This window comes from Pleurodeles waltl, chromosome 1_2 (genome assembly GCF_031143425.1).
Source record: "Pleurodeles waltl isolate 20211129_DDA chromosome 1_2, aPleWal1.hap1.20221129, whole genome shotgun sequence".
Taxonomy (NCBI): Eukaryota; Metazoa; Chordata; class Amphibia; order Caudata; family Salamandridae; genus Pleurodeles; species Pleurodeles waltl.
In genome coordinates this window covers 1,339,704,095-1,339,730,372 of record NC_090437.1, presented here as the reverse complement: position 1 = coordinate 1,339,730,372, position 26,278 = coordinate 1,339,704,095, and the positions used below count along the sequence as shown (strand labels likewise).

The 26,278-nt window shown below is 47.9% G+C and overlaps 1 protein-coding gene across 1 annotated transcript in view; it reads left to right on the top strand.

Moving 5' to 3' along the window:
• Nucleotides 1-2,485: 2,485 nt before the first annotated feature.
• LOC138296321 (protein mab-21-like 3) overlaps nucleotides 2,486-26,278 on the top strand; it is a 41,579-nt gene continuing 17,786 nt past the window's right edge. Inside the window, exons 1-4 of the mRNA XM_069235360.1 lie at nucleotides 2,486-3,142; nucleotides 4,490-4,754; nucleotides 6,855-7,005; nucleotides 25,934-26,180. Of these exons, the coding sequence (XP_069091461.1) occupies nucleotides 2,722-3,142; nucleotides 4,490-4,754; nucleotides 6,855-7,005; nucleotides 25,934-26,173 (1,077 nt within the window). The 5' untranslated portion in view covers nucleotides 2,486-2,721 and the 3' untranslated portion in view covers nucleotides 26,174-26,180. The remainder of the gene's footprint in view (nucleotides 3,143-4,489; nucleotides 4,755-6,854; nucleotides 7,006-25,933; nucleotides 26,181-26,278) is intronic.

Here is a 26,278-nt window from a genome sequence, read left to right as displayed (position 1 = left end):
GCAAGGGTCGCGGTTAGGGTTTTTGGATGCTGCTGTGGCCCAGGAGGGACCAGGATGTCGCCAATTGCGTGAGGAGACAGAGGGGGCGCCCAGCAAGATAGGGAGCCCTCACAGAAGCAGGCAGCACCCGCAGAAGTGCCGGAACAGGCACTACGAAGAGGAGTGAACCAGAGCTCACCCAAAGTCACAAAAGGAGATCCCACGATGCCGGAGGACAACTCAGGAGGTTGTGCACTGCAGGTTAGAGTGTCGAGGACCCAGGCTTGGCTGTGCAGAAAGGAAATCCTGGAAGAGTGCACAGGAGCAGCTGCAAATCACGCGGTACCCAGCAATGCAGTCTAGCGTGGGGAGGCAAAGACTTACCTCCACCAAACTTGGACTGAAGAGTCACTGGACTGTGGGAGTCACTTGGACAGAGTTGCTGAGTTCCAGGGACCACGCTCGTCATGCTGAGAGGGGACTCAGAGGACCGGTGATACAGTTCTTTTGGTGCCTGCGGTTGCAGGGGGAAGATTCCGTCGACCCACGGGAGATTCCTTTGGAGCTTCTAGTACAGCGAGGAGGCAGACTACCCCCACAGCATGCACCACCAGGAAAACAGTTGAGAAGGCAGCAGGATCAGCGATACAAGGTTGCAGTAGTCGTCTTTGCTATTTTGTTGCGGTTTTGCAGGCGTCCTGAGCAGTCAGAGGTTGATTCCTTGGCAGAAGGTGAAGAGAGAGATGCAGAGGAACTCTGATGAGCTCTTGCATTCGTTATCTAAAGAATTCCCCAAAGCAGAGACCCTAAATAGCCAGAAAAGGAGGTTTGGCTACCTAGGAAGGAGGATAGGCTAGCAACACAGGTAAGAGCCTATCAGAAGGAGTCTCTGACGTCACCTGCTGGCACTGGCCACTCAGAGCAGTCCAGTGTGCCAGCAGCACCTCTGTTTCCAAGATGGCAGAGGTCTGGAGCACACTGGAGGAGCTCTGGGCACCTCCCCTGGGAGGTGCAGGTCAGGGGAGTGGTCACTCCCCTTTCCTTTGTCTAGTTTTGCGCCAGAGCAGGGCTGGGGGATCCCTGAACCAGTGTAGACTGGCTTATGCAGAGATGGGCACCATCTGTGCCCATCAAAGCATTTCCAGAGGCTAGGGGAGGCTACTCCTCCCCAGCCCTGACACCTTTTACCAAAGGGAGAGGGTGTAACACCCTCTCTCTGAGGAAGTCCTTTGTTCTGCCTTCCTGGGCCGAGCCTGGCTGGACCCCAGGAGGGCAGAAACCTGTCTGAGGGGTTGGCAGCAGCAGCAGCTGCAGTGAAACCCCGGGAAAGGCAGTTTGGCAGTACCCGGGTCTGTGCTAGAGACTCGGGGGATCATGGAATTGTCTCCCCAATGCCAGAATGGCATTGGGGTGACAATTGCCTGATCTTAGACATGTTACATGGCCATGTTCGGAGTTACCATTGTGATGCTATACATACAGTAGGTAGTGACCTATGTATAGTGCACTCGTGTAATGGTGTCCCCGCACTCACAACGTCTGGGGAATTTGCCCTGAACTATGTGGGGGCATCTTGGCTAGTGCCAGGGTGCCCACACACTAAGTAACTTAGCACCCAACCTTTACCAGATAAAGGTTAGACATATAGGTGACTTATAAGTTACTTAAGTGCAGTGGTAAATGGCTGTGAAATAACGTGGACGTTATTTCACTCCGGCTGCAGTGGCAGGACTGTGTAAGAATTGTGAGAGCTCCCTATGGGTGGCAAAAGAAATGCTGCAGCCCATAGGGATCTCCTGGAACCCCAATAACCTGGGTACCTCAGTACCATATACTAGGGAATGATAAGGGTGTTCCAGTATGTCAATGTAAATTGGTGAAATTGGTCACTAGCCTGTTAGTGACAATTTGAAAGAAATGAGAGAGCATAACCACTGAGGTTCTGGTTAGCAGAGCCTCAGAGAGACAGTTAGGCACCACACAGGGAACACATACCTATAGGTCACAAACTTATGAGCACTGGGGTCCTGACTAGCAGGGTCCCAGTGACACATAACAAACATACTGAAAACATAGGGTTTTCACTATGAGCACTGGGCCCTGGCTAGCAGGATCCCAGTGAGACAGTGAAAACACCCTGACATACACTCACAAACAGGCCAAAAGTGGGGGTAACAAGGCTAGAAAGAGGCTACTTTCTCACAGTAACCCACAAAGTCTGGGTACCTCTAGAATCCCTGGGATGTGGGGAAAAAAGGACTAAAATTTGGCTTGTGTAGCTTATGTGGACAAAATGTTATGAGGGCCTAAGCGCCAACTGCCCCAAATAGCTAAAAAAAAATCCCTGGCGCCTGAGAAGGAAGAGGCCCGGCAGCGAAGGGGTTAAACATTGTCAGGAAGGGGTTAAACACCTCGTTTGAAGCTGTGTTGCTGTGACCGCTAGCGCAGTGCGAGACGGACGCACGAGCTGAGACATGCAGGAAGCAGCTGAGTGAGAGATCCCCCTCCGAAGCAGGGGTGCAGATTCAGACGGGGAGCGCCAAGAGGAAGTACAACGGGAAGAGGCGCCTCTAGGGTCTGTGGCCGCCCTGGACATGAGCGCGCAGGGGGGCGTCTGGGGCCACCTGGCCCCTTGGTATCTGGAGTCCTTCCTGAAGGACCGAGTCCTGATCCGCAGGGAGGACACCTTCCGAGCCCTGCAGTGGGTGCTGGAACAGGTGGAGCCCATCCTGGAGAAGGTCCATGCCCAGGATGCCAGGTTCGCCTCCAGCGCCCAGAGGTCCGGCAGCTACATCGCAGGTGTCCGAACCCGACGAGTTCGACTTCCTGGTGCCGGTGCTCGCCCTCCCGGCCCTCTCCTTGCTCCTGGCGGCCCATCTGACGTGGTTAAGTGAACAGCCCCCCGATGCTTCCTTCCAGGCGGTGGGGGTCAGAAACCACTGGTGGTCGGATGGAGCGCGGACCGCGGGCGTGCAGGACTGGGTCACTGCCGTCGATGAGCTACCACGGGCGGCTAATTCTTTTAGTTCTTTTGCATCGTATGCCCTTTTCTGGTATTCTTATTTTTATCCTTTTCTTTATGCCCGAGTGGGCCTGCTGAGCCCTGGCAAAGTGATAGGTGCCTTCAGGGAGCTCGTCCGTAGCGCCAACAGCTCCACAGCAGGTAAGACGCGCACCATTAGAGTCATGCGTAAAAGGCGCGCACCATCTAGAGTCAAGCGTAAAAGGCGCGCACCATCTAGAGTCATGCGTAAAAGGCGCGCACCATCTAGAGTCATGCGTAAAAGGCGCGCACCATCTACCGGCATGCGTTAAAGGCGCGCACCATCTAGAGTCATGCGTTAAAGGCGCGCACCATCTACAGTCATGCGTAAAAGGCGCGCACCATCTACAGTCATGCGTAAAAGGCGCGCACCATCTACAGTCATGCGTAAAAGGCGCGCACCATCTACAGTCATGCGTAAAAGGCGCGCACCATCTACAGTCATGCGTAAAAGTCGCGCACCATCTAGAGTCATGCGTAAAAGGCGCCCAGATACCTGTCGGGACAGGTGCGATATCCCCACGTTCGCAGATGCGAAAGAATGTGTGGAAAGAGTCGATTGAAGGGCAGGAGAGGGCTGACCAACAGTGACCCACAGAGGGACAAACAGCACCCTCGACAGGCCGCTAATACAGCCAGGCAGTCGTGTCACACCACTCACCACCACCAACAGAGTCGCATTGGGAAGGTGGGCGAGTGGGCATTGCTGTTTTTTTTAGGGCCCAAGAGACTTGCTTTCTTCCCCAGCTCCCGCCAGGCCCCTCGAAGGAGGCAGTATTATGGGCACTCCCCTGCCACCCTGTGAGATAGTTGTACTTGTTGTACACCAGTGTGGCTGCTGCTCATCATGGAGTGTCAGAGTACAGTGGGGGAGTCGAGTGTTGTAGAGTGGGTTTGTTTGAATGTCATAGAGTGAAGTAGGTAGAGCAGAGTATCATACAGTTGAGTAGAGGGGAGTAGAGTTCGGTGGTTCAGTGGCAGAGTGTTGTAGAGTGGACAAGGGTGGAATTGCGTCGAGTGGGTTGGAGTGGATTCAGGTTGTGGGGTGGATTGGAGTAGAGTGGGGTGGATTGGATTGGAGAGGGGTAGATTGGCTTGGAGTGGGGTGAATTGGATTAGTGTGAGGTGAATTGGATTGGTGTGGGGTGGATTAGATTGGTGTGGGGTGGATTAGATTGGTGTGGGGTGGATTAAGGTGTTTTGGAGTGGGGTGAGGTAACTGTTGAATTTTAATGGTTTTGTGTGTGTAAAATCAGAACCTAACTATAGTGTCCCTGTAACTGTTTTTTTTTTTCAATGAATAAATATATATGCTGATCATGACTATAAGTATATGTACATAAGCATACATTTACGGTAGCAGGAGGAGTCTGGGAAGAGGAGATGTATTGCAGACCCTTGATTGTACCTCCATATTTGAACTACTGTATCTTCTCCCCCCCCCACATTCCTGCTATCTTGGTTCAGTGACAGTCCGGCCACTGCAGCAGGGGACACCCGCCGTCACTCTCACAATGCCCTACTACCCGAAGCAGATCAGTGTGGACCCGAAGCAGATCAGTGTGGACCCGAAGCAGATCAGTGTGGACCTGGTGCCGCTCATCAAGAATCCCTTTGGCTGGTGCAACATCCCATGGCCGCGTGAGGGAAAGCCCTGGCCGTCTCCAGAGAAGATCCATGACATCAAGGCCACTGGCGTGGACCTGGTGGCCAAGCACCCACTATACTGGAGGTAGGAGATGGACTGGAAGAAGAGTAACTTGACAAGGGAAGGGTTCTTGCCTTTACAGGGGCCTGTGATGTGGCTTTGGTTCTCCATTTTGCTACTCCCACGAAAAGGAAGGCGGTCCAAGGTCCCCCCACTGCGTAGAAAGACAGGTCTCTAGTATCCACCGCACTCCACTCACATTAACAGCTTTCCAGCCTTGGTATTGGCTTGGTTGGTGCTGAGTGCACAAGATATCCCTGCAGTGGGACAGAGAAGCAACATTCATCAATGAAATGTGTCGGCGGGTTAATATTGGGAGTAACAGAGGTGACAGTGGGGCTCAGACACTTCAGATAGGACTTCACCTATGTCTGTTTTCCTCCTGATCCTCAGTGTGCTCTCTCAAACCCCTTCTACTGAAATAATCATTCCAGGCCAAACTACCCCAGCCTCCTTATGGAGGAAGCTTTGTGTGAAGTGTGCTCCTCTCTCCCCTAATCAGTGACAGCTGGATACTTCTGAGAGTCATGGGGGCACTGAAGTCATTTGTGACTTTCACGCAGCAAGTAAGCAAGCCCGACTCATACAAGGATTTTAAAGATGGCGTGGGTAGACGTAAATAGCCAATGAAGTTCCATCAGCATAGGGGTGATGAGGACATATTTCTTCAGGCCCTTGATGAAAGGTGCTGTGGCCTCTATGATGCCCTTTAGGAGAGCAAGTGCACGGTCTGGGACACCATGGAGTAGGGTTTTGCAACCATCGAGATGCGAGAGTGCAAGGGCTTGAACAGCAGTTCTGAAGTTGTTTACTGGAAGAAACAGTTTTACTTTCTTTAGAAGAGAGCTGGTACAGGCCTTCCCTGTCTGTTGTGTTATGCTTTGTCTTTTTGGTGTTGCTAAATACTTAGCACATTTTCCAAAGTTAAACCTGTCCATTCTATGCCATAGCTACCAGGGCTTGAGCCCATGTTTAAATCAATTAAACTGTGTTTAACCTTGTAGGATTTTGGGACTTATTACTTGGGTATGACGCACATCCTCTCAAACTAATAGCCTATTTAGCCCAAGAAAGAGTAGCATAACTGATTGAGAACAGAAGAACAACCATGGTGGTTTGTTAAAACAAAGCCGGTTCATGTCTTCCATTACTGTGTATATTTGGTGTTTCAAAATAATAAAGACTACAGTTTTCTTAGATTGCCCTCGCTGCTGTTTTACAGTTTAATAGGTCTGCCAAATACCAGGAATTACCATTACCCAACTTAATCTTACACTCGTTATCTACACTGGGAGGATGAAAATCTGTGTTAGCTCACCGTGGATTCACACTTGTGATATGCAGGATGTATAACAAGCTCAGCAGCACAAGCTCAAACCCACTGAGTTTGCTAGTCCAAATGCTACCTGAGGAATTCATGTGGAAAGTTGTGATACTGTTTACTGACACTAAACAAAGTAGAATGTTTACACACTCTACCTGGGGACACCAAGACAGGGTCAGAGAGAGAGGGGGGCAGGAAGTAGGTAGAAACATGAGAAGGGGCACCGAGACAGGTGCTAAGAACACAAAGCACCTTAGCTGCAGATATTGAGGTACTGGCCTTTCAGCCTTCCTAGGCATGGCAAAAGGCTGTGGGAAGGGATATTAATTGTACCACTTGGCACCAATGGAGAGAAAGAACTTCCCTCTAAAATGCTTTCTTTTAAAAGAGGTATAGGTTACCAATCCTACATTTGCTGGCCTAAGTTCCCAGCTAGGTGTGTACCAATAGAGACAACTCAAATAGTCTTCAGGTCCCAACCAGAGTGAGGGTGGTCTCGGTGAATAGTGCCTTTACTGGGGTCTTCCTCCTGTAATAGTGGTCTCAGGGGTGGCCCTGCTTTCTACATGGGTAGCTAGATGTACGAGAGTTGTGTAGCTAGATGTACAAGAGTTGTGTAGCTAGATGTACAAGAGTTGTGTAGCTTGATGTACAAGAGTTGTGCCTGAGATATTCAAATGTTGGTGATATGGAAAAGTTGAAAGAGATCTGACTCTCTCAGGACAGATTAAAAGGTCTGAACATGCTTATTGTATGATGTAAGTTGTAAGAACTTGTTCTGCTTTGCTTGCACTGGTCAGATATTCTTTCTCGCGCGTTGAACGAGTGCTGCTTGAAAAGATTGATGATGATGGAGGGCGCCGACGTGACAGTCTTCGCATCCTGAAGAAGGTTGGAGAGGATTGTTGGAAGAAGAAGTATGGGAAGGTGTTGGTGTCGTATCACCTGAAGGTGAGTGTGGAAGAGTCTCCTCTCCTTTGTGTACATCTTTACCAGTCAGGAGCATCAGCCGTGATCTTGGGACCCCTCTCTTGCCGTATATTCGTCATTACCTGACCATCCCGGTGACCTGTCATACGATTGCCACAATCTCACTTTGAGAACGTGCTGCTGGCTCCACCCCCACATTTAATTACTATTAGACATCACTCATTGACTCAGTTCTGGTGAAGAGCAGCAACACAACCCTGATTGCTGCTGTTTATGCCTTCCGCATGCACTGGTTGTCCCAAGAGATTTCCAGACCATGTGCCTTAGCCAGGTTGTTTTATTCCCAGGATCTCCTTCTGGCCTGGGACTCCCTTCTTCTCACTTGCTCCTCTAAAGATTTGCACCTCAGATTAATGATTTTGCTTTGGTTTCTGTTCAATTTGTTACAAAATCCCTCACAAGAGTCTGGTTCTGTATCTATAGTGGGTGTCCCTGTAGTTACATTTGCAGCTATGTTTTCTGATCAATCAGTAATTCGATTTTCCTCCTTCTGTGGCTGCTTCTCCGCCAGGATTGTAAGGCATCCCCTATGTCCCTTCAGGTCACATTCACTCTCCAAAAACATCAGACACTTGTGTTCTTCTGCGAAATTCTAGAGTTATTGGATAGAAATCTAATGACATGACCATCCTATGACTAAGGGAGGATATACATTTGTGGCCAGAGATTGGAGGATTATAATCCAAATTTCCATTTCAGTAGGTGTCCAATTCCTTGCATATCTGGAGTGAAGTTTCCACTTCTCCAGTTACACTTCCTTTCACTCTCCCTTTCAGAATCAGCTGATTCCACTTCACAGAAGAGTTACTAAAGTGATAGAATTCCCTAGACCCTCCCATTAGGCTGCAGTAACTACCCAAGAACCCTACTTGTCACTAGTGCAAGCCATGAACATGCTCCCATGGAATGATACAGATTGCCCACACCTGGTAAAACGTCACCTCTTCCGTAATGGGATAATTCCTGGGAATCTGTGGCATCCATGGCATGATGTCCCCCTCTGATAACATGCTGGCCCTGGTGCAGAGCTGGTAGTTATGTGTCAATACGTGACGTAATACCACTCGTCTGTGCTTGATAAAATGGTACCCTTGCATAGTAGTAGTATTTTTTGGCAAACCATGTGATATCCATGGCATGATGTCAACCCTGGTGAAACCGGACCTCACATAATTGTGGCTTTTCATGGCAACTTATGGGTTTTTGTGTTGCTCCCCGATAAAGTATGGTCCTTGCATGATGCGCGATGCAAACCGTTGGCTGGATGATGTCCCTTGCGTACTGGTGTTATTTCTTGTCAATGTGCAAGAACAAATAGTGGTCTTTGTAGAATGGGTTTATGTATTGGCGCTGCAGGCCTCCATGTTGTGATGGTTTCATCCTCAGCATAATGGAGGACCTTACAAAACAGTGGTAATTTCTGGCATATTGTGGGCATCCATGGATAACCACGCCCCTCTCTCGCTCTCTGGCACAATGCTGGTCCTGAAAGAACGGAAGCCATTCTTGTCCTATTGTGGTTGTCACGGTGGTGCCCACCTAGGGAATAAGGGTGGTCCAGGCAGTATGCAGGTAGCTCTTGACTTATAGTGAGCATCCATGGCACTATGCTGCCATGTTGTCATAATGCAGGTATGCAGTTCCTAGCATATTGTGGGCAACAATGGTATGATGGTATGATGGTGCCAAGGTAAAAATATAAATAATTCTGAATGTATTAAAGTTCACACAGGCTCAGAAGAGAGGAACCAGTACAAGTGAAGATAAGGGAGATGCATGCTAGTGCACACGCGTACCCAGCCCTCTTTCCAAAACCCAGGACAGATGCATCTCTGCCAGTTCCTGGGTGCTGTTGAGAGTTCAAGCGAAGCTTTTGCATTTCTAAGTGTATTTTTCTTGCGGTGATATCTCTCCTGTTTCTGTTTCCTTAGTCACCATTTCAGCTTTCTTTGATAAATACAGTGTTACAGGACCTTCAGATTTTAGAACTTTTATATATGTAACATACATTCTGATAGGGGCTTTCATCCATCCTTCTTCATACACTGGTCTGTTGGGTCATTCACGCCTGTCTTCTGCCCACTGCAGCACAAGCACAGGGCACTGAGACATCCCACTCCAGTCATTGGCTAATTTCACTGTCAGTGGCAGCATTTGTCTCTTTCACAAGGAGCCCCTCCGCACACAAAGTAGTTGCCTTCCGCATTTGTGACCCCAGTTCAGTTGTAAGAGTACTGTTCCCAGGTCAGTCATGAAAACACCGGTGGCTGCCACTTTAAAATACTCGTGCATGTTCTCACACGCTGCACTCTCTGGTGCTGCCCCTGTTGCAAGTGTGGGAGCCACCTCTACAGGACTCCTTGTGTGACCTGCCATGCCCCCATGCACCTTATCTTGTATTATTGCAATAGTTCCTTATACGGGGATGGGTACATGGTACAGATCATGAGGTCTATAGTCCAAATGTAATCTTATCATTTTAAAGAAGCTTTAGGTGCCATCATTTCGGAAGCTTCATAAAGGAACGTCCCTTCTCTCACTAACACACACATTTATGTTCTGTGCACTGCAGGACCCATGGAACTCTCCCTGCAAAATTCAGGTTTAAGGAGTACCGGCCACAGTATCAAAGTTTAAATACCCGGTGTAGGAAGCTGGCTCTGTATATACTATATCAAAGTGAGAAGTAGTGTGCACAGAGTCCAGGGGTTCCCCAAGAGGCTTGACAGAGGCAATAATAGATAATACTAATGCTCTATTTGTGGTAGTGTGGTCGAGCAGTAGGCTTATCAGAGGGTAGTGTTAAGCATTTGTTGTACACACACAGGCAATAAGTGAAACACACTCAATAACTTAACTCCAGGCCAATAGGTTTTTATATAGTAAAATATATTTTGTTATTTTATTTCTACAACCACAAGATTCAATTTGCAGGCAAGTACATAATAATACTTAGAACTTTGAATGGAATCAACAATGTATACAGTTTTCTTTAAAATGGCAAAAAGCTATTTTAAAAGTAGACAGTGCAATTTTCAACAGTTCCTGGGGGAAGAAAAGATTGTACAGTTTAACAGGTAAGTACACGTCTTACAGTGCCTATCTCCGGGTTTTAGGTAGTCTGTCTTTGGGGGTTCAAGTTAACCCCAAACACCAGCCACCAGCAACACGGAGCCAGTCGGGTGCAGAGGTCAAAGAGGAACCAAATTAACGTTGGCTCCTATGGAGACAGAGCGGTCCTCGGATCTTGGTTGGCCAGCAGGTAAGTACCTGCAACTCGGAGGGCAGACCAGGGGTGATTGAAAGAGCACTGGAGGGGCTCCAAGTAGGCACCAAACTTACACCCGCAGCAGCACAGGGGCGGCCGGGTGCAAACAGGACGTCAGGTTTGTAATAAGAATCAATGGTAGACCCCGGGGGTCACTTAGGCGCTGCAGGCAATGCAAAGGGGGGCTCCTCGGGGAAGCCACTGACTGGATAGAATGGAGGGCCGCCTGCTGGTCATAGCTGCATCGGTGGTCGGGTTCTCTCAAGTCTGGGGGCTGCAGGGGCAGTGCTTCTCCAGGCGTCGGATATCTTTGTCCTGGGCAGTCGCGGTCAGGGAGGTCCTCGGGATTCCCTCTGCAGGCGTCATCGTGGAGGGGTGGAGAGGTCAGCCCAGGGTGGACACTCGGTCGGAATCGCCTGTGGATCCTCTCTAGCTAGTTGGGCCACCTGGACACAGCCCGTGGGCGTCGGGTGCAGAGTGGTTTAGGACTCACGCTTCTGGAGTGAGGTAGGAGTCCTTTAGAAGCAGTTTCTTCTTCTTTCTTGTTGGACAGGGCAACTGTCCACGGGAGTTACTTGGTCCTCTGTGATACAGGCAGTCCCCTGGAGGCTTTTCAGGGGTCACTGGTCCTGCAGAATGCGTCCCTCTTCTTTTGCAGCTTTTTGAAGCAGGAGACAAGCCGGTAGGGCTGGGGCTGAGTCAGTTGTTGTCTCCTTCTCTTCTCTGCGTGGTTCTCAGCTCAGAAGTCCTTCTTCTTTCTTGAGGTCATCAGGAATCTGGTGAGCTGGGTTCAGGGAAGCCCCTAAATTCTAAATTTAGGGCCGAGTTAGGGTCACGGGGCAGTAGCCAATGGCTAATGTCCCTGAGGGTGGCTACACCCTCCTTGTGCCCACTCCCTTTTGGGAGGGGGGCACATTCCTATCCTATTGGTCATAATCCCCCAAAGCAAGATGGAGGATTTCTCAAGGAGGGGGTGACTTCAGCTCTGGACACCTTAGGGGTGAACCTGACTGAGGGGGTGACTCCTTGTTTTTCCTAATTTTCCCTCTGGACTTGCCACCAAAAGTGGGGCTGTATCCGGGGGGGGGGCATCTCCACTAGCTGGAGTGCTCTAGGGCACTGTAATATGAGGATTGAGCCTTTGGGGGTCAACGCCAGGTGTTACAGTTCCTGCAGGTGGAGGCGTGAAGCACCTCCACCCAGGACGGGCTTTGTTTCTGACCACAGAGAGCACAAAGGCACTCATCCCATGTGGTCAGAAACTCGTCTGAAAGTAGCAGGCTGGCACAGACCGGTCAGCCTTACACTAGCAGTTTGGCTAACATACAGGGGGCATCTCTAAGATGCCCTCTGTGTGAATTTTTAAATAAATCTCACACTAGCATCAGAGTGGGTTTATTGTGCTGAGAAGTTTGATACCAAACTTCCCAGTATTCAGTGAAGCTATTATGGTACTGTGGAGTTGGTAATGACAAACTCCCATACCATATACTCAATATGGCTACCCTGCAGTTACAATGTCTAAGAATGGACTTGGACACTGTAGGGGCATATTGCTCCTGCAGCTTTACCCTCACCTGTGGTATAGTGCACCCTGCCTTAGTGCTGTAAGGCCTTCTAGAGGGGTGACTTACCTATGCCACGGGTAATGGTTTGTGGGCATGGCACCCTGAGAGGAGTGCCATGTCGACTTAGCCTTTTTCTCCCCACCAGTACACACAAGCTGCAAGGCAGTGGGCATGTGCTGAGTCAGGGGTCCCCAGGGTGGCATAATACATGCTGCAGCCCCTAGAGACCTTCCCTGGCCACATGGGCCTTGGTACCACTGGTACCTTTTACAAGGGACTTGACTGGGTGCCAGGGCTGTGCCAATTGTGGGAACAAAGGTACAGTTTTAGGGAAAGAACACTGGTGCTGGGGCCTGGTTAACAGGGTCCTAGCACGCTTTCAGTCAAAGTTGGCATCAACACTAGGCATAAAGTGGGGGGGTGTAACGATGCCAACAGTGGCATTTTCCTACACCCAGAAGTTTTAGAACATTTTCCTTTGCCACAGTCACAGTACCTTTTACTGAAGTACGAGTTGTTTTAAACTTTGCAAACTCTCTAATAACAACCAGAACACATTCAACACTAAACTCGGGATGCCAGGTACACTGGTGGCTGTGTTGGCACAGGGATGGCAATAGTTTAGTGGCAGAGGCTTTGACTGTTAAGAAGGCAGTCTCTGGTTCGACGTTCGTGATCTGTAGTTCTTCAGTCATTTTCCACTTTATATCAGATTATTTATTTTGCAAACCATGGTTTTAACAGTTATTTACTGATGTGAAAAGGATACTTTGGAAGTAATGTACTGGCTCTTCTGATTATGTTTCCCAGAAAATTGTAAGGCGTTCAAGGGGTTAACTTTCATTGGTTGAATGTGTGCAGTAAACTGGAGAGAATAGCCAATGCTCCATTTCTATTCTTTGAATCAGGGAAATGAGTGAAAAGTTATTTACTGTCAAAGGGCCACCTTCTGCTTGTGCGTGTCAGTCACTTCCCCTCCTGCAGATGTCACTCTCTCCACATGCAGGAGTTCCCTGCCTCTGTGTGGAAGTCACACACTTTACTCCTCCAGATGTCACTATCTCAGTCCACAAGCATTCCCTGCCTCCCATGAGCATACAGTCGTATCTACCAGAGCTCTGCTTAACCTGTGAGTTTGTAGTAGGGCTATGCCTGCCTGGTGAAGTGTTCACTGGTTTGGCACACCCATACTTGTTCATTGGCTGGATTGGCCTTGAGAATGAAATGTCACTGGTGGCATTTCTTGACAATAAAACGGGTGAGGTTTTATCCGACACATGATTTTAAAGCCAGCAAGCTAACTAGTGAACGTCTTGAAACCTCCCAAACCCTTGCAGTGAGGCACCAACCTGCTCCAGGCAGCCTAGGAGGCTTTGCCTGTTGGCTAGCACCATGGCCTGAGGGGATCGGGCCTCCCAGGTGAAAGCCAGGGTTTTGCCCACCTCTCACTGGGGATTACTGGAACTACTCAGCCAGCAGGAGCCCCACACTCCTTCCTTGATCCGACTGCCACCCTGGTCAGGTCAGGCTAGGTGGGAAAGCTTGATGGCTGGGCTTCACGGAGGTCTTATCTCTGCTGCACACCATGGAGGTGCATGAATGTCCTCGCTGCTTTGTACCCACCCTGCCTTGGTTAGGGACTGGAATCCCCTGAGTCAGTGCCTTCCACCTTTCTGTAGCCCGGGCCTTGGGAGCTAAGGAGGGTTAAGCCCCCACCAACCCCCTGCCCCCTATGGCCTGCCCAGGATGCTATTTTTCCTCAACTATTAAGCCCCCACCTTGTGGGGCTTTAATAGTCCTAGGAAAGTCAAAAGTCAGTTAGCTGCACCAGCTGGCTCTCCAGTTGGTGGTCGGCCAGCTGGCCCTCTGGTCAGCTACACCAGATGGCCCAGCTCAGCCTGGCGACCAGATTGTCCAGGCCGACCTGGCGACCAGAGTGCCCAGGACCTTTGCATCTGTTGACACTAAAGGTAGCCATGCTTTTTGAGGCCAGCTCTCAGGAGGGTCCTTTCTAATTCCACCCACCGGCTTGCCTCCCAATGAGTACACTTGTGGCTGCTTCGGCCAGCTGGTTGTCCTGCTCATCTGAGAGGAGCATGCACCCGTCCCTGCACCCAACTGCGTGGGGTAGGAGGAGAAGGAGCCCCTCGTGCTGCATGGCACGTGGTGGAGGCAGCCTCCCACAGGCCTACAGAGGTTCCTTCTACCGGCCGGTCCCAAAGGGTTCCCTCCCCTTTTTTTAAATTGTTGCAAAAAAAAAACCCTGGGGCAGAAATGGCCTAAAACAATTTTTGCGTCTTTGCTATGTAGAATTCCACACAAATGGAATAGAAGCTCAGGCAGTGCTTAATCTGAGCCGGTGTTGAAGGTGGGACCAACCAATACTTATTTTCGGGACTGGCACTTATTTTTCCTCAGCAGACTTTAGTCCAGAGCAAGAGAAACAAAAAATCAAAGGGGGACATGACATTCCCCTATGGTCACCAAGCTTCATTGACAAAGTAAAAGGGACAACATCACCTGTCGGTCCAGTTTAGCAGCATGGTCCCTGAGGTCATCGAGCATCAAAAACTTTCAACAGAATCACAGAGGTGCTAGAGAGACAAAAACCTGAATGACGTGCTTCTGTGGCATGCACACAAGATCTGGTACCTGGAGATTGCGTTACAACAATCCCACTAGTAGCTAGTAACGTAGGGGAAGCGCGTTTAGAGGAAGGAGGAGGCGGCATACAGGGCAGGAGCCCTTTAAATTTGACTCGCGCTCCCGCCGTCGCGGGAAGCGCGTTTGGAGGAAGGAGGAGGCGGCATACAGGGCAGGAGCCCTTTAAATCTGATTCGCGCTCCCGCCGTCGCGGGAAGCGCTTTTGGAGGAAGGAGGAGGCGGCATACAGGGCAGGAGCCCTTTAAATCTGACTCGCGCTCCCGCCGTCGCGGGAAGCGCGTTTGGAGGAAGGAGGAGGCGGCATACAGGGCAGGAGCCCTTTAAATCTGACTCGCGCTCCCGCCGTCGCGGGAAGCGCGTGTGGAGGAAGGAGGAGGCGGCATACAGGGCAGGAGCCCTTTAAATCTGATTCGCGCTCCCGCCGTCGCGGGACGCGCGCGGGCGGCGCCCGGGCGAAGCCCGGGCCAAGGGCGGGCCCGTCCTTCGCCCGTCATCACCCGGAAGAGGCCGGGCTGGGCCCCCCCCTAACGTCTACTCCCTCCACCTGTGGTAATTCCATCTGGGAGCCGTGTTAGATACTGTGTGAGTTTGTTATTAAATATGGGGAAAAGAAAGACTAATGTTCAGAAGGGGGAAGCCGGGTCCAGCTCCCTTCAGTCCTCCATTACTAGCTATTTATCTTCCGTGATGGGGGCCATCGAATCAGAACTTGAACATGTAGAAAAAAGGATTGGGGCTGTTCAAAGTACCGTTCAACACCCCCCTTTGGAACCTATCGTTCACATTTCCACCTTTCCAAGAACTGGTCCTTTATCACTGATTTCGCCTCTGAATACCAGTCAGTTGGGCGTTGATATACTCCCCACTACCGACCGAATCAATTCTTCTCCCCGTTTAGCCACTTCTCCTCTTGAAAGCTCATGCTCTCAGGCCGATTCTCCTCCACTGAAGAAGAGGAGAGCCGGGAAAAAAAACCAAAACACAAAAAAGGCCCTGGGCTCCAAAAAGAAACTACCTACCTTCCCGGCCCAAAGTGACCAACCCCCAATTTCCCTGGTCTCCTTCCCTGAATGCCCTCATTGACCAGACACTCAAATCCTTTTGCGCAACTCTAGAGGCAAAAATTACCACTCTGATCGCTAGGAAGCTTGATTGTTTTTGTAATGATTTGACCAGGTTCTTATCTAGTTTCTTAAAATCAGGTCCTCTATGTACGGGAATACATTATAGTCCCGAACCAGCCCACCAACCCACTCCTCCCTCTACTTTGGTACCCCAAGGTGTAAGTAATTCTTCGCTTGATCCACAAGCCGTCTCTGGCCAAGGAACTCATGATGACAACCCTGTATTAGGGTCGACAAGGGAAGTTTCTTCCTCTAGGACACACGACAAAGGTCCAAATAAACTTACTAACCATGTATACTTTTTACATTTACCACCTGCCTGTAATCCGTACGTTTTGGTTCTCTCAAATGTTCCTCCCCTGGAGTGCTCCAAACAAGAAGATACCCACTCCCTAATCAGAAAAGCTGGTCACTGGCTGAACTCTAATTTCAAATCTAATTGTTTTTTTAATGATAAGATTCTCATGGCCCGAAGAGTGAGGAGGGTAGGATATTCCAAGGTATTGGAGGAGGGAGACTATGTCGTTTTAAATTTTGCTAATCCTCGTTCAGTAGACCTTTTTTTGACCAGTTTGGGCCATTGTAATATGTCAAATAACAGGATTCAAATACATCCCTTGTGTCATTTTTAAGACCCTGTGCTCCTACCAAGCCACACTGTCACTAATTCTAGTATTTACAGACCAGACCCAGAAAGGCTTCAATTACAGGTTACTGTACCCTCTAGCAACCGGTTCTCGACTCTTAGTCGTCTTGACGAGAACGATTGACTATCGGTGTTCCACCCCTGCTTTTCTAACAGGGAGAGACCGAAGGCTGGGAACGTCGACGTGGAATGTACCTGGGACACAGGAAACCCTGAATTGGATCTGAAAGTTCCTATAAATACTAAAGTTCTAATGTCATGCCCTGTGTCTAGACCATTAACTCTGCTTAGCTGGAATATAGCAGGGCTGCGATCCAAATCTGACAATTCGGACTGGAAGAGTTTTATTTCCTCCTACGATATAATCTGTCTACAGGAGACCTGGTCCAAAGATACGTTCCTTCTGAACGGTTTCACCTCTCTGTGTCAGCCAGCACTAACCTCCCAAATGGGGAGAGCTAGTGGTGGCCTTTTAGTTCTTGTCTCCGTACATCTTCCGCTTTTAAATGTGTCTTTAATTTGGTCTTCTCTTTATTTTATGGTTGTCTTGGTCTCTATTAGTGGCCTAAAGGATATCCTAATTTTAAATTTTTACAATAATATCCCTCGGGGCCTGCTTATGGGTCATCTGGAAGAGGTATCGGACCTTATAGATTCCTCACATGTTTTGAAGAATAGTGATCTAATTATTATCTGGGTGGGCGATTTCAATACTCCTCTGTGCAGCAAAGAACACATGGATCTGTGTGCCTTTCCTGCCGAGGGCAGAGAGTCAGTAATTCATTTTAACCATACATCTGAAGGAGATGCCTTAAACCTTTTTACTTCTAAATTTGATCTGGTTCATGTCATCGAGAAATTGGCCCCTGACGCCTGTAATACACCAACCTTTACAGGGAATTTGAGGGGGAGCATTATCGACTTCATACTTATCAGCTCCTCTGATTTATATGTAATTCAAGAATTTAAGATTACGCCCCATTGTGCAAGCGATCATAACCCCCTTAGCATCATATTGGACCTAAAAATTTTCCAGGCACCCAAGAATAAAAGCTTGAGCATTGCTACTGCTTATAATCCAAATTGTGGCATACGTCTAAAATGGGACAAAATAGATCCAAACATTTTTAACCAGGAAATTGTAAGAAGTAGGTCTGACTCGATTCATATGTGTCTGTCCCAGCAGTTAGATTCTGACCGCATAGTGCGTGAATTTGAATTCTTAAGCATTGATATCTCACGCGCCCTGGCGGCGGACAGGCCCTCGAAGGGGCCGGTGGCCCACACATGGTTCGATTCTGCGTGTTCATCCGCCCATAAAAAACTTAAAGTTGCACTTAAAGCAGTTCCTTTCTCCCGTCAATTAGTCAAAATAGCAAGAGCCGATTATAAGGCTGCCATTGACAAACGGAAATCAGAAATTAGGTTTAGGGCCTGGGGCGAACTTTTGGCTGCATCTGAACAGAAGGATACTTCTAAATTCTGGAGAGTGATAAATCACTCTTACTTTTCTGATAACCATTCCTTGGCAAATGAATGTCTTATAGCTGAGGACGTCTGGCTAACTCATTTCAGGAAAGTCTTCTGCTCAGAAACTTATGAGAATAGGTATGTAAATTCCTCTGCACCTTTTATTTCAGACTCCAAAACTAAGGCCCCAAACATCATTTTTGATCTCTATGAGGTCAAAAATGCCATTGACAGATCAAGGCAGGGGAAAGCTCCTGGCCCCGATGGGGTTCCCGCTGATCTTTTTAAATCAGAAATTGATCTTTGGGGTCCGTTAGTTACCAATGTGTTGAATAGTGTGGTAAATAGTAACGTGCCCCTCTCATGGAAATCGGCTATTAGTGTTCCTATCTTCAAAAAAGGAAATAGACAAGATCCTTCTTGTTACAGACCAATTTCTCTTCGATTCGACGGCAAAGATTTTAGGTAGCGTGATCCTGTCCCGTTTGGAAGATTGGGTGTCCGAGGCCCAGATTTTATCACCTATTCAATTCGGTTTCAGACCTGGTGTAGGCACAGTTGAGCAAGTCTTAAACTTGCAGCTGATACTCAGCAAATAAGTGACAGTCAAAAAAGAGTCGATTCACATGGCTTTCATCGATCTAACCAGTGCCTTCGATATGGTTAATAGGTCAAAGTTATGGCAAATTTTGGAAGCCTTAGGCTGCGATCCACCACTATTGGAACTTATTAAACGCCTACACACAGACCTAACGATTTCTGTCCAGGCCGGCTCACACGGGCAGAGAACCTCCCCCATCCCGTCAACTAGGGGTGTAAGGCAGGGATGTACCTTAGCCCCTTTTCTTTTTCTGATTTACATTAATGGGCTCTACGATTCACTGTTAAAACATGCAAAGGATATACCGAGGATGGGCCAGAGACAACTTCCAGTTTTATTATATGCAGACGATGCAGTTTTAATTGCTCGTACAGCAAACGGTTTACAGGGACTACTGGATGTATTTTATGATTTTATGTTGAACCTTGATCTGAAAGTAAATTACCCCAAGACTTTTGTTATGACTTGTGGCCCACGTAATACAAAGTCTAAACAATTTACTATGGGAGGGCACACCCTTACTAAGGTCAAAGAATTTTGTTATCTAGGCATGTACATGAGTTCCTCTTTGTCCTGGAAGACACACATTAATTTTAAGCTTCAACAGTTGATAAGGAACAACGAAGCAATTTTTCGCTTTTCAAATAAATTAGGTCACAGGCCCCCTGCACAGTTGAAAATTCTTTACAATTCCAAATGCACTGCATCAGTCCTTTACGGGGCAGGCGTCTGGGGCTATAATAAAATACCGTCTCTTCAGAGTGTTGAAAATAAATTCCTGCGCAGATTATTGTTGGTTCCAAAATGCACCGCAAATATCATCTGCCATGAAGAACTTGGTCAGTGCTTTTTGGAGGATAGGGTCTTTATGGCCCCCCTATTACTCTGGATCAGATGCTGGTCAAACCCTACGGCAAGTTTGGTTCAAGACTGTATCTCTGACTGTCTACATTTGGAAAATTCAAATAGGATTCCTTGGCTTATGTTTTTGCAAAACTCCTTTGAGAACCTAGGCCTTAGATACATGTTTGATGACCCTCATTTGTTAACTATAAACTCTAGGTCTGTCTTGAAGTCTACTTACTTCAAGCATATATCAGAGTTGAGATTTTATAATTCCCTGAAATTGAAATCCTTTGATTCCTACTCTCGGATCGTGACCGTTCCATGCCTTGAACCCTATTTGACTTGGTTTTCGAGTTTTAGAACAATTTCCTTTTTAACACTTTTTAGACTTAATCTAATTCATTTTAAGGTAGCTTTCCCCGAACCATGTTTCTGGAAAAAGGATTTACCACTTTGTCCCTGTGACTTCAAATCAACTCAGAGCACTTTGCACTTTTTTCTTTTTTGCCCTTTATACGCTACTCCTAGAGGGGCTTTTATTTTACCTACGCTACGTCTTCTTAGACCCATTCATTTTAAGGAAGCCCTACTATATTTTCAGAGATTGTCTGATATTCAAATTTGTCATCATGTATTAGACTTTGTCACAGCTTCCTTAAGTATTAGGAAAAGGCCTACTCCTTTAAAAAAAATTTATGCACGTATAGTATATCATTTTAAAGCCAATATTTGTACTTTTCTGACTTTGTGATTTTTAATTATGTCTTGTATATTTATCTATGTATGTTAAGGGGTTTTAGATTGGATGCTCATGTGGTGTTTTCAGCAATGGTATTAAGTTTTATTTTTACTATTTATAGATCGGTAAATGTGTCTTGGTTTGTACTTTTATGGCAACTGCCGAATAAAGTTATTTTGACTGACTGACTAGTAACGTAGGAAAGATCCTGACATGCTGTTAATTACTGCATGTGATGGCGAGGAAGCTCTCACTCATCTGGTTGGTGACCATAAGTGAGAAATTGACATGTTACTACATGTGACGTACAGGAGGCTCACAGGCCTCTCGGTACACCTACATCTGCTAACATCACATGGGTGACACTATTGCTGACACCTTACTACAGATGACGGTCAGGAGGCTCTCACACCTCTCGGTGACGTCACACATACATCACCTAGTATCACACGGGAGAGCCTGACACGCTAGCTAGTACATGTGATGCGCAGGAGGCTCTCACACCTCTCGGTGACGTCACACATACATCACCTAGTATCATCGGGGAGATCCTGACACACTAGTACATGTGATGTGCAGGAGGCTCTCACACCTCTCAGTGACGTCACACATACATCACCTAGTATCATAGGGGAGAGCCTGACACGCTAGTACATGTGATGCGCAGGAGGCTCTCACACTTCTCAGTGACGTCACACATACATCACTTAGTATCACTGGGGACAGCATGACACACTAGTACATGTGATGGACAGGAGGACTTCACACCTCCCGTTGACGTCACACATACATCATCTGGTATCATAGGAGAGATGCTGACATGTTAGTACATGTGACATACAGGAGGCTCTCACACCTCTTAGTGATGTCACACATACATCACTTAGTATCACTGGGGACAGCATGACACACTAGTACATGTGGCGGACAGGAGGGTCACAGACCTCTCGGTGAGGGTGCACCTGCATCACCTAGTATCATGGGGGAGATCCTGACACGCTAGTACATGTGATGGAGAGGAGGCTCTCACACCTCTCGTTGATGTCACACATACATCACCTAGTATCATAGGGGAGATCCTGACACGCTACTACATGTGATGGACAGGAGGACCTCACACCTCGCGGTGATATCACACATACATCACCTGGTATCATAGGAGAGTTGCTACATGTTAGTACATGTGACATACAGGAGGCTCTCACACCTCTCAGTGATGTCACACATACATCACCTAGTATCATCGGGGAGATCCTGACACGCTAGTACATGTGATGCGCAGGAGGCTTTCACACCTCTCAGTGACGTCACACATACATCACCTAGTATCACAGGGGAGAGCCTGACACGCTAGCTAGTACATGTGATGTGCAGGAGGCTCTCACACCTCTCAGTGACGTCACACATACATCACCTAGTATCATCGGGGAGAGCCTGACACGCTAGTACATGTGATGGACATGAGGACTTCACACCTCCCGTTGACGTCACACATACATCATCTGGTATCATAGGAGAGATGCTGACACGCTAGTACATGTGACATACAGGAGGCTCTCACACCTCTCAGTGACGTCACACATACATCACCTAGTATCATAGGAGAGATCCTGACATGCTAGTACATGTGATGGACAGGAGGCCCTCACACCTCGCGGTGATATCACACATACATCACCTAGTATCATAGGGGAGATCATGACACGCAAGTATATGTGACAGACAGGTGGCTCTCACACCTCTCTGTGATGTTATACCTACATCACTTAGTATGATAGGGGAGATCCTGACACGCTAGTACACGTGACGGACAGGAGGCTCTCACACCTTTCTGTGATGTCACACATACATCACCTGGTATCACAGAGGAGATCCTGACACACTAGTACATGTGACAGACAGGAGGCCCTCACAACTCTTGGTGATGGTACACCTCCATCACCTAGTATCATGGGGGAGATCCTGACACGCTACTACATGTGATGGACAGGAGGCTCTCACACCTCTCGTTGATGTCACACATACATCACCTAGTATTATAGGGGAGATCATGACACGCAAGTATATGTGACAGACAGGACACTCTCACATCTCTATGTGACGTTATACATACATCACCTAGTATTATAGGAGAGATGCGGACACGCTAGTACATGTGACAGACAGGATGCCCTCACAACTCTCTGTGATGTTACACATACATCACCTAGTATCATAGGGGAGATCCTGACACGCTAGTACATGTGATGCGAAGGAGGCTCTCACACCTCTCAGTGACGTCACACATACATCACCTAGTATCATCGGGTAGAGCCTGACACGCTAGTACATGTGATGGACAGGAGGACTTCACACCTCCCGTTGACGTCACACATACATCATCTGGTATCATAGGAGAGATGCTGACATGTTAGTACATGTGACATACAGGAGGCTCTCACACCTCTTAGTGATGTCACACATACATCACTTCGTATCACTGGGGACAGCATGACACACTAGTACATGTGGCGGACAGGAGGCTCACAGACTTCTCGGTGAGGGTGCACCTGTATCACCTAGTATCATGGGGGAGATCCTGATACGCTACTACATGTGATGGACAGGAGGCTCTCACACCTCTCGTTGATGTCACACATACATCATCTAGTATCATAGGGGAGATCCTGACACGCTACTACATGTGATGGACAGGAGGACCTCACACCTCTTGGTGAGGGTACACCTACATCACTTAGGGCCAGATGTAGGAAGGAAGCAATTTGCGAGTTGCAAATTGCGAGTCCTTCCGACTCGCAATTTGCAACTCGCAAATTGCTATGCAGTACGGTGTCTCAGACACCGACTGCAACTCGCTATGGGGTCGCAATGACCCACCTCATGAATATTCATGAGGTGGGTCGCAAATTGCGGCCCCATAGCGAGTATAGGCACTCGCTAACATGGAAGCCTGCTGTAGTCAGCAGGCCTCCATGTTAGCGACCTGCTTTTCAATAAAGCAGTTTTTTTTTTTTTTTAAATGTAGCCCGTTTTCCCTAAGGGAAAACGAGCTGCATTTCAAAAAATCCGAAACCTTTTGTTTCGTTTTTTCAGGGCAGGGAGTGGTCCATTGGACCACTCCCTGCCCTGAAAAAATATTTTGGGGTCCATTCACAAAGGGGAAGGGGTCCCATGGGGACCCCTTCCCGTTTGCGAATGGGTTACCATCCACTTCAAGTGGATGGTAACTGCGACTCCATTTGCGACCGCATAAGCGGTCACAAATGGAATTGCATACCATTGCGAATCGCAAATAGGAAGGGAACACCCCTTCCTATTTGCGATTCGGAAATGCATTTTGCGAGTCGGTAATGACTCGCAAAATGCATTTCTGCATAGGAAACACGCATTTGCGAGTCGCAAACGGCAAATTTTGCCGTTTGCGACTCGCAAAGTGCTTCCTACATCTGGCCCTTAGTATCATAGGGGAAATCCTGAGACGCTACTAAATGTGACATACAGGAGGCCCACAGACTTCTCGGTACACCTACATTTTCTATGGGTGACACTATTACTGACATCTTACTATAGATGACAGACAGGAAGCTCTCGCACCGCTTGGTGAGGGTACACCTCCATCACCTAGTATTATAGGGGAGTTCCTGACACACTAGTACATGTGACGGATAGGAGGATCTCACACCTCTCAGTGACATCACACATACATCACCTAGTATCATAGGGGAGATCCTGACACGCTAGTACATGTGACGGACAGGAGGCTCTCACACCTCTCGGTGATGTCACACATACATAACCTAGTATCATAGGGGAGAGCCTGACACGCTACTACATGTGACGGATAGGGGGCTCTCACACCTCTTGGTGATGTCACACATCCATCACCTAGTATAGGGAAGATTCTGACATGCTAGTCCATGTGACGGACAGGAGGCTCTCACACCTCTCAGTGACGTCACACATACATCGCCTAGTATCATAGGAGAGATGCTGACATGCTAGTGCATGTGATGGACCAGAGTGTCTCAGACATCTAGAAGAGGGTACATTACATAGTACCACAGGGGAGATCCTGACATGTTATGTTACTGCTTGTGATGGACAAGAGGCCCACACACCTCTCATTGAGGATAGACCCACTACCTCCCTTAGTATCATAGGGGAGACACTGACATGTTACTCAATGTGATGGAGGCTCTCGCACCTCTCGGTGAGGGTAGGCCTTTATCACCTAGTACTGTAGGGATATACTGACATGTTCCTGCATGTGATGTGCAAGAAGCACTCTCACCTCTCCGTGAGAGTTCACCTAGCTGCATGAAAGTTTCTAAGGAAAAGAATATCTAGTTTAACTTTGGCGTTTTAGTGATAATTTAGTTTTCTGTAGCTTCATCCGTATCTGAACCTCTGATTCGTTGCACTAAATTAGAGGTCTTGATGTTAATGGTGGACATAATAGGTCATTGAATCAAAACACAGTGTGACCCATTGGTGTTTGGGTGGAACTGGCACAAGAATAGAGAACAAAGCCATGTAATCTGAGCAGAGAATTGAGAAAGGTAAGACACTGATTGACACATGAGCAACGCATGGATACAAACCCACTCTAAAGGCATAACAATTAAAAGGCGACACCTAGCTGATCATCTCACTGACAACCCCACAACTGCCAAGAAGAATTTCCTCAACGGGATGGAAACCGTTGCCGCCTCGATGAAGGACAGCTGCCTCAAGCTCAACTCTGACAAGACCGAGATCCTCATCCTGGGAACACCCACATCAGCCTGGGACGACTCCTGGTGACCATCGACCCTCTGCACCCCCCCACTCTAACAAACCACTCACACAACCTCTGCTTCATTCTGAACTCATCGCTCACCATGACCCGCCAAGTAAACTCAGTCTCATCCTCCTGCTTTCACACACTCCAACTTTTCTACAAATGGATCCCAAAGGACTGCTGCAGAACCATAACTAATGCCCTAGTTACCACCAGACTTGACTATGGCAACACCCTCTATGCCAGCACCACCCAGAAGAACCTGTCGAAACTACAGCACATCCAAAACGCCTCCGCCTGACTCATCCCGGACGTTCCCTGCTGCGAACACATAACCTAGGAGACATCTGCTGGTTTCCTGTTGAAAAAACTTCAAACTCGATGTGTATCCTTAGAAGGCCCTCCATGACCTAGGACCCACTACCTCAACCACCACATCACCTTCCACTCCCCCACCAGACCTCTCCTCTCCTCCCAGCAGTCACTCGCCACCGTACCCCGCATACGGAAGACGTCGGCTGGAGGAAGATCCTTCGCCTACCTCATGGCAAAGAGCTGGCACACCTTGCCCCTGCACCTCAGACAGTCACCATTGTTACTTCAGTTCTGGATGGACCTTAAAACCTGCCTCTTCAACTGAAGCACAGAGGACCAACCCCCTCAGCGCCTTGAGACCCTTACAGGTGAGTAGTTGCACTCTATAAATCCTGATTTGATTTGATTTGAAAGAGGTCTGTGGTTAACAGAAAGTTGAAGAGCTCTGTTGGCAGACTTAAGAAAAGAGAGAATCGACCAAGGCATTGAAGTGAAGGGCAATATTGAATTACAAAAATAATATTTAAAGCAGCAATATGTTCCATTCACTAGTTGACAAAGCATTGTTTCAAAGTGACGACAAATGGCAAACAATTGTGAATTAAAGGTGCAACACCCTCTGACCTCCTTCTGTAAAATGGAAGGTCAGCAATTTAGGCCCTCTGAAGTTGACTCAGTACTTATAAAACAAAAAGTGAAGTTAACAGTATAAATAATAGATTCAGTAAAAAACAGATATGAAGGTCTCAAAAAATTCCATAATCAAATGACATAAAACCCACTGAATACAGTGATAAGCACATGGCATGATTAGGTTGTTTGCAGCATCTTTTGTGGTACTAACTAATGAATGTGCTTGTTTCTACAGACTGTGTTGTTCTGGGCTTGTGAGTTTCACCACTTACCAGACGATTGGAAGGACCTGACGAAGAGCTTCAAAAGGCTGGTGGACTATCTTGAATTTTACCTCCAGAAAAAATGTCTGCCCCATTATTTCCTGGGTTCAGCTGTCAACCTGTTCAAACCGGAGCACAGCTCCCGCCTTCAGGATCTCCTGTGTGACGTCATCAAGTTCAAAATGTCCCCAATGAACGGCCTCAAATTATAATTCCCAGGTAAACCCCACATTTTGCGCAGAGGTTGGTCCATACCACATGCACCCACACCTGTTTTGCACATTTTCTGATGCGAGATTGTGAACACCTAATTTGAG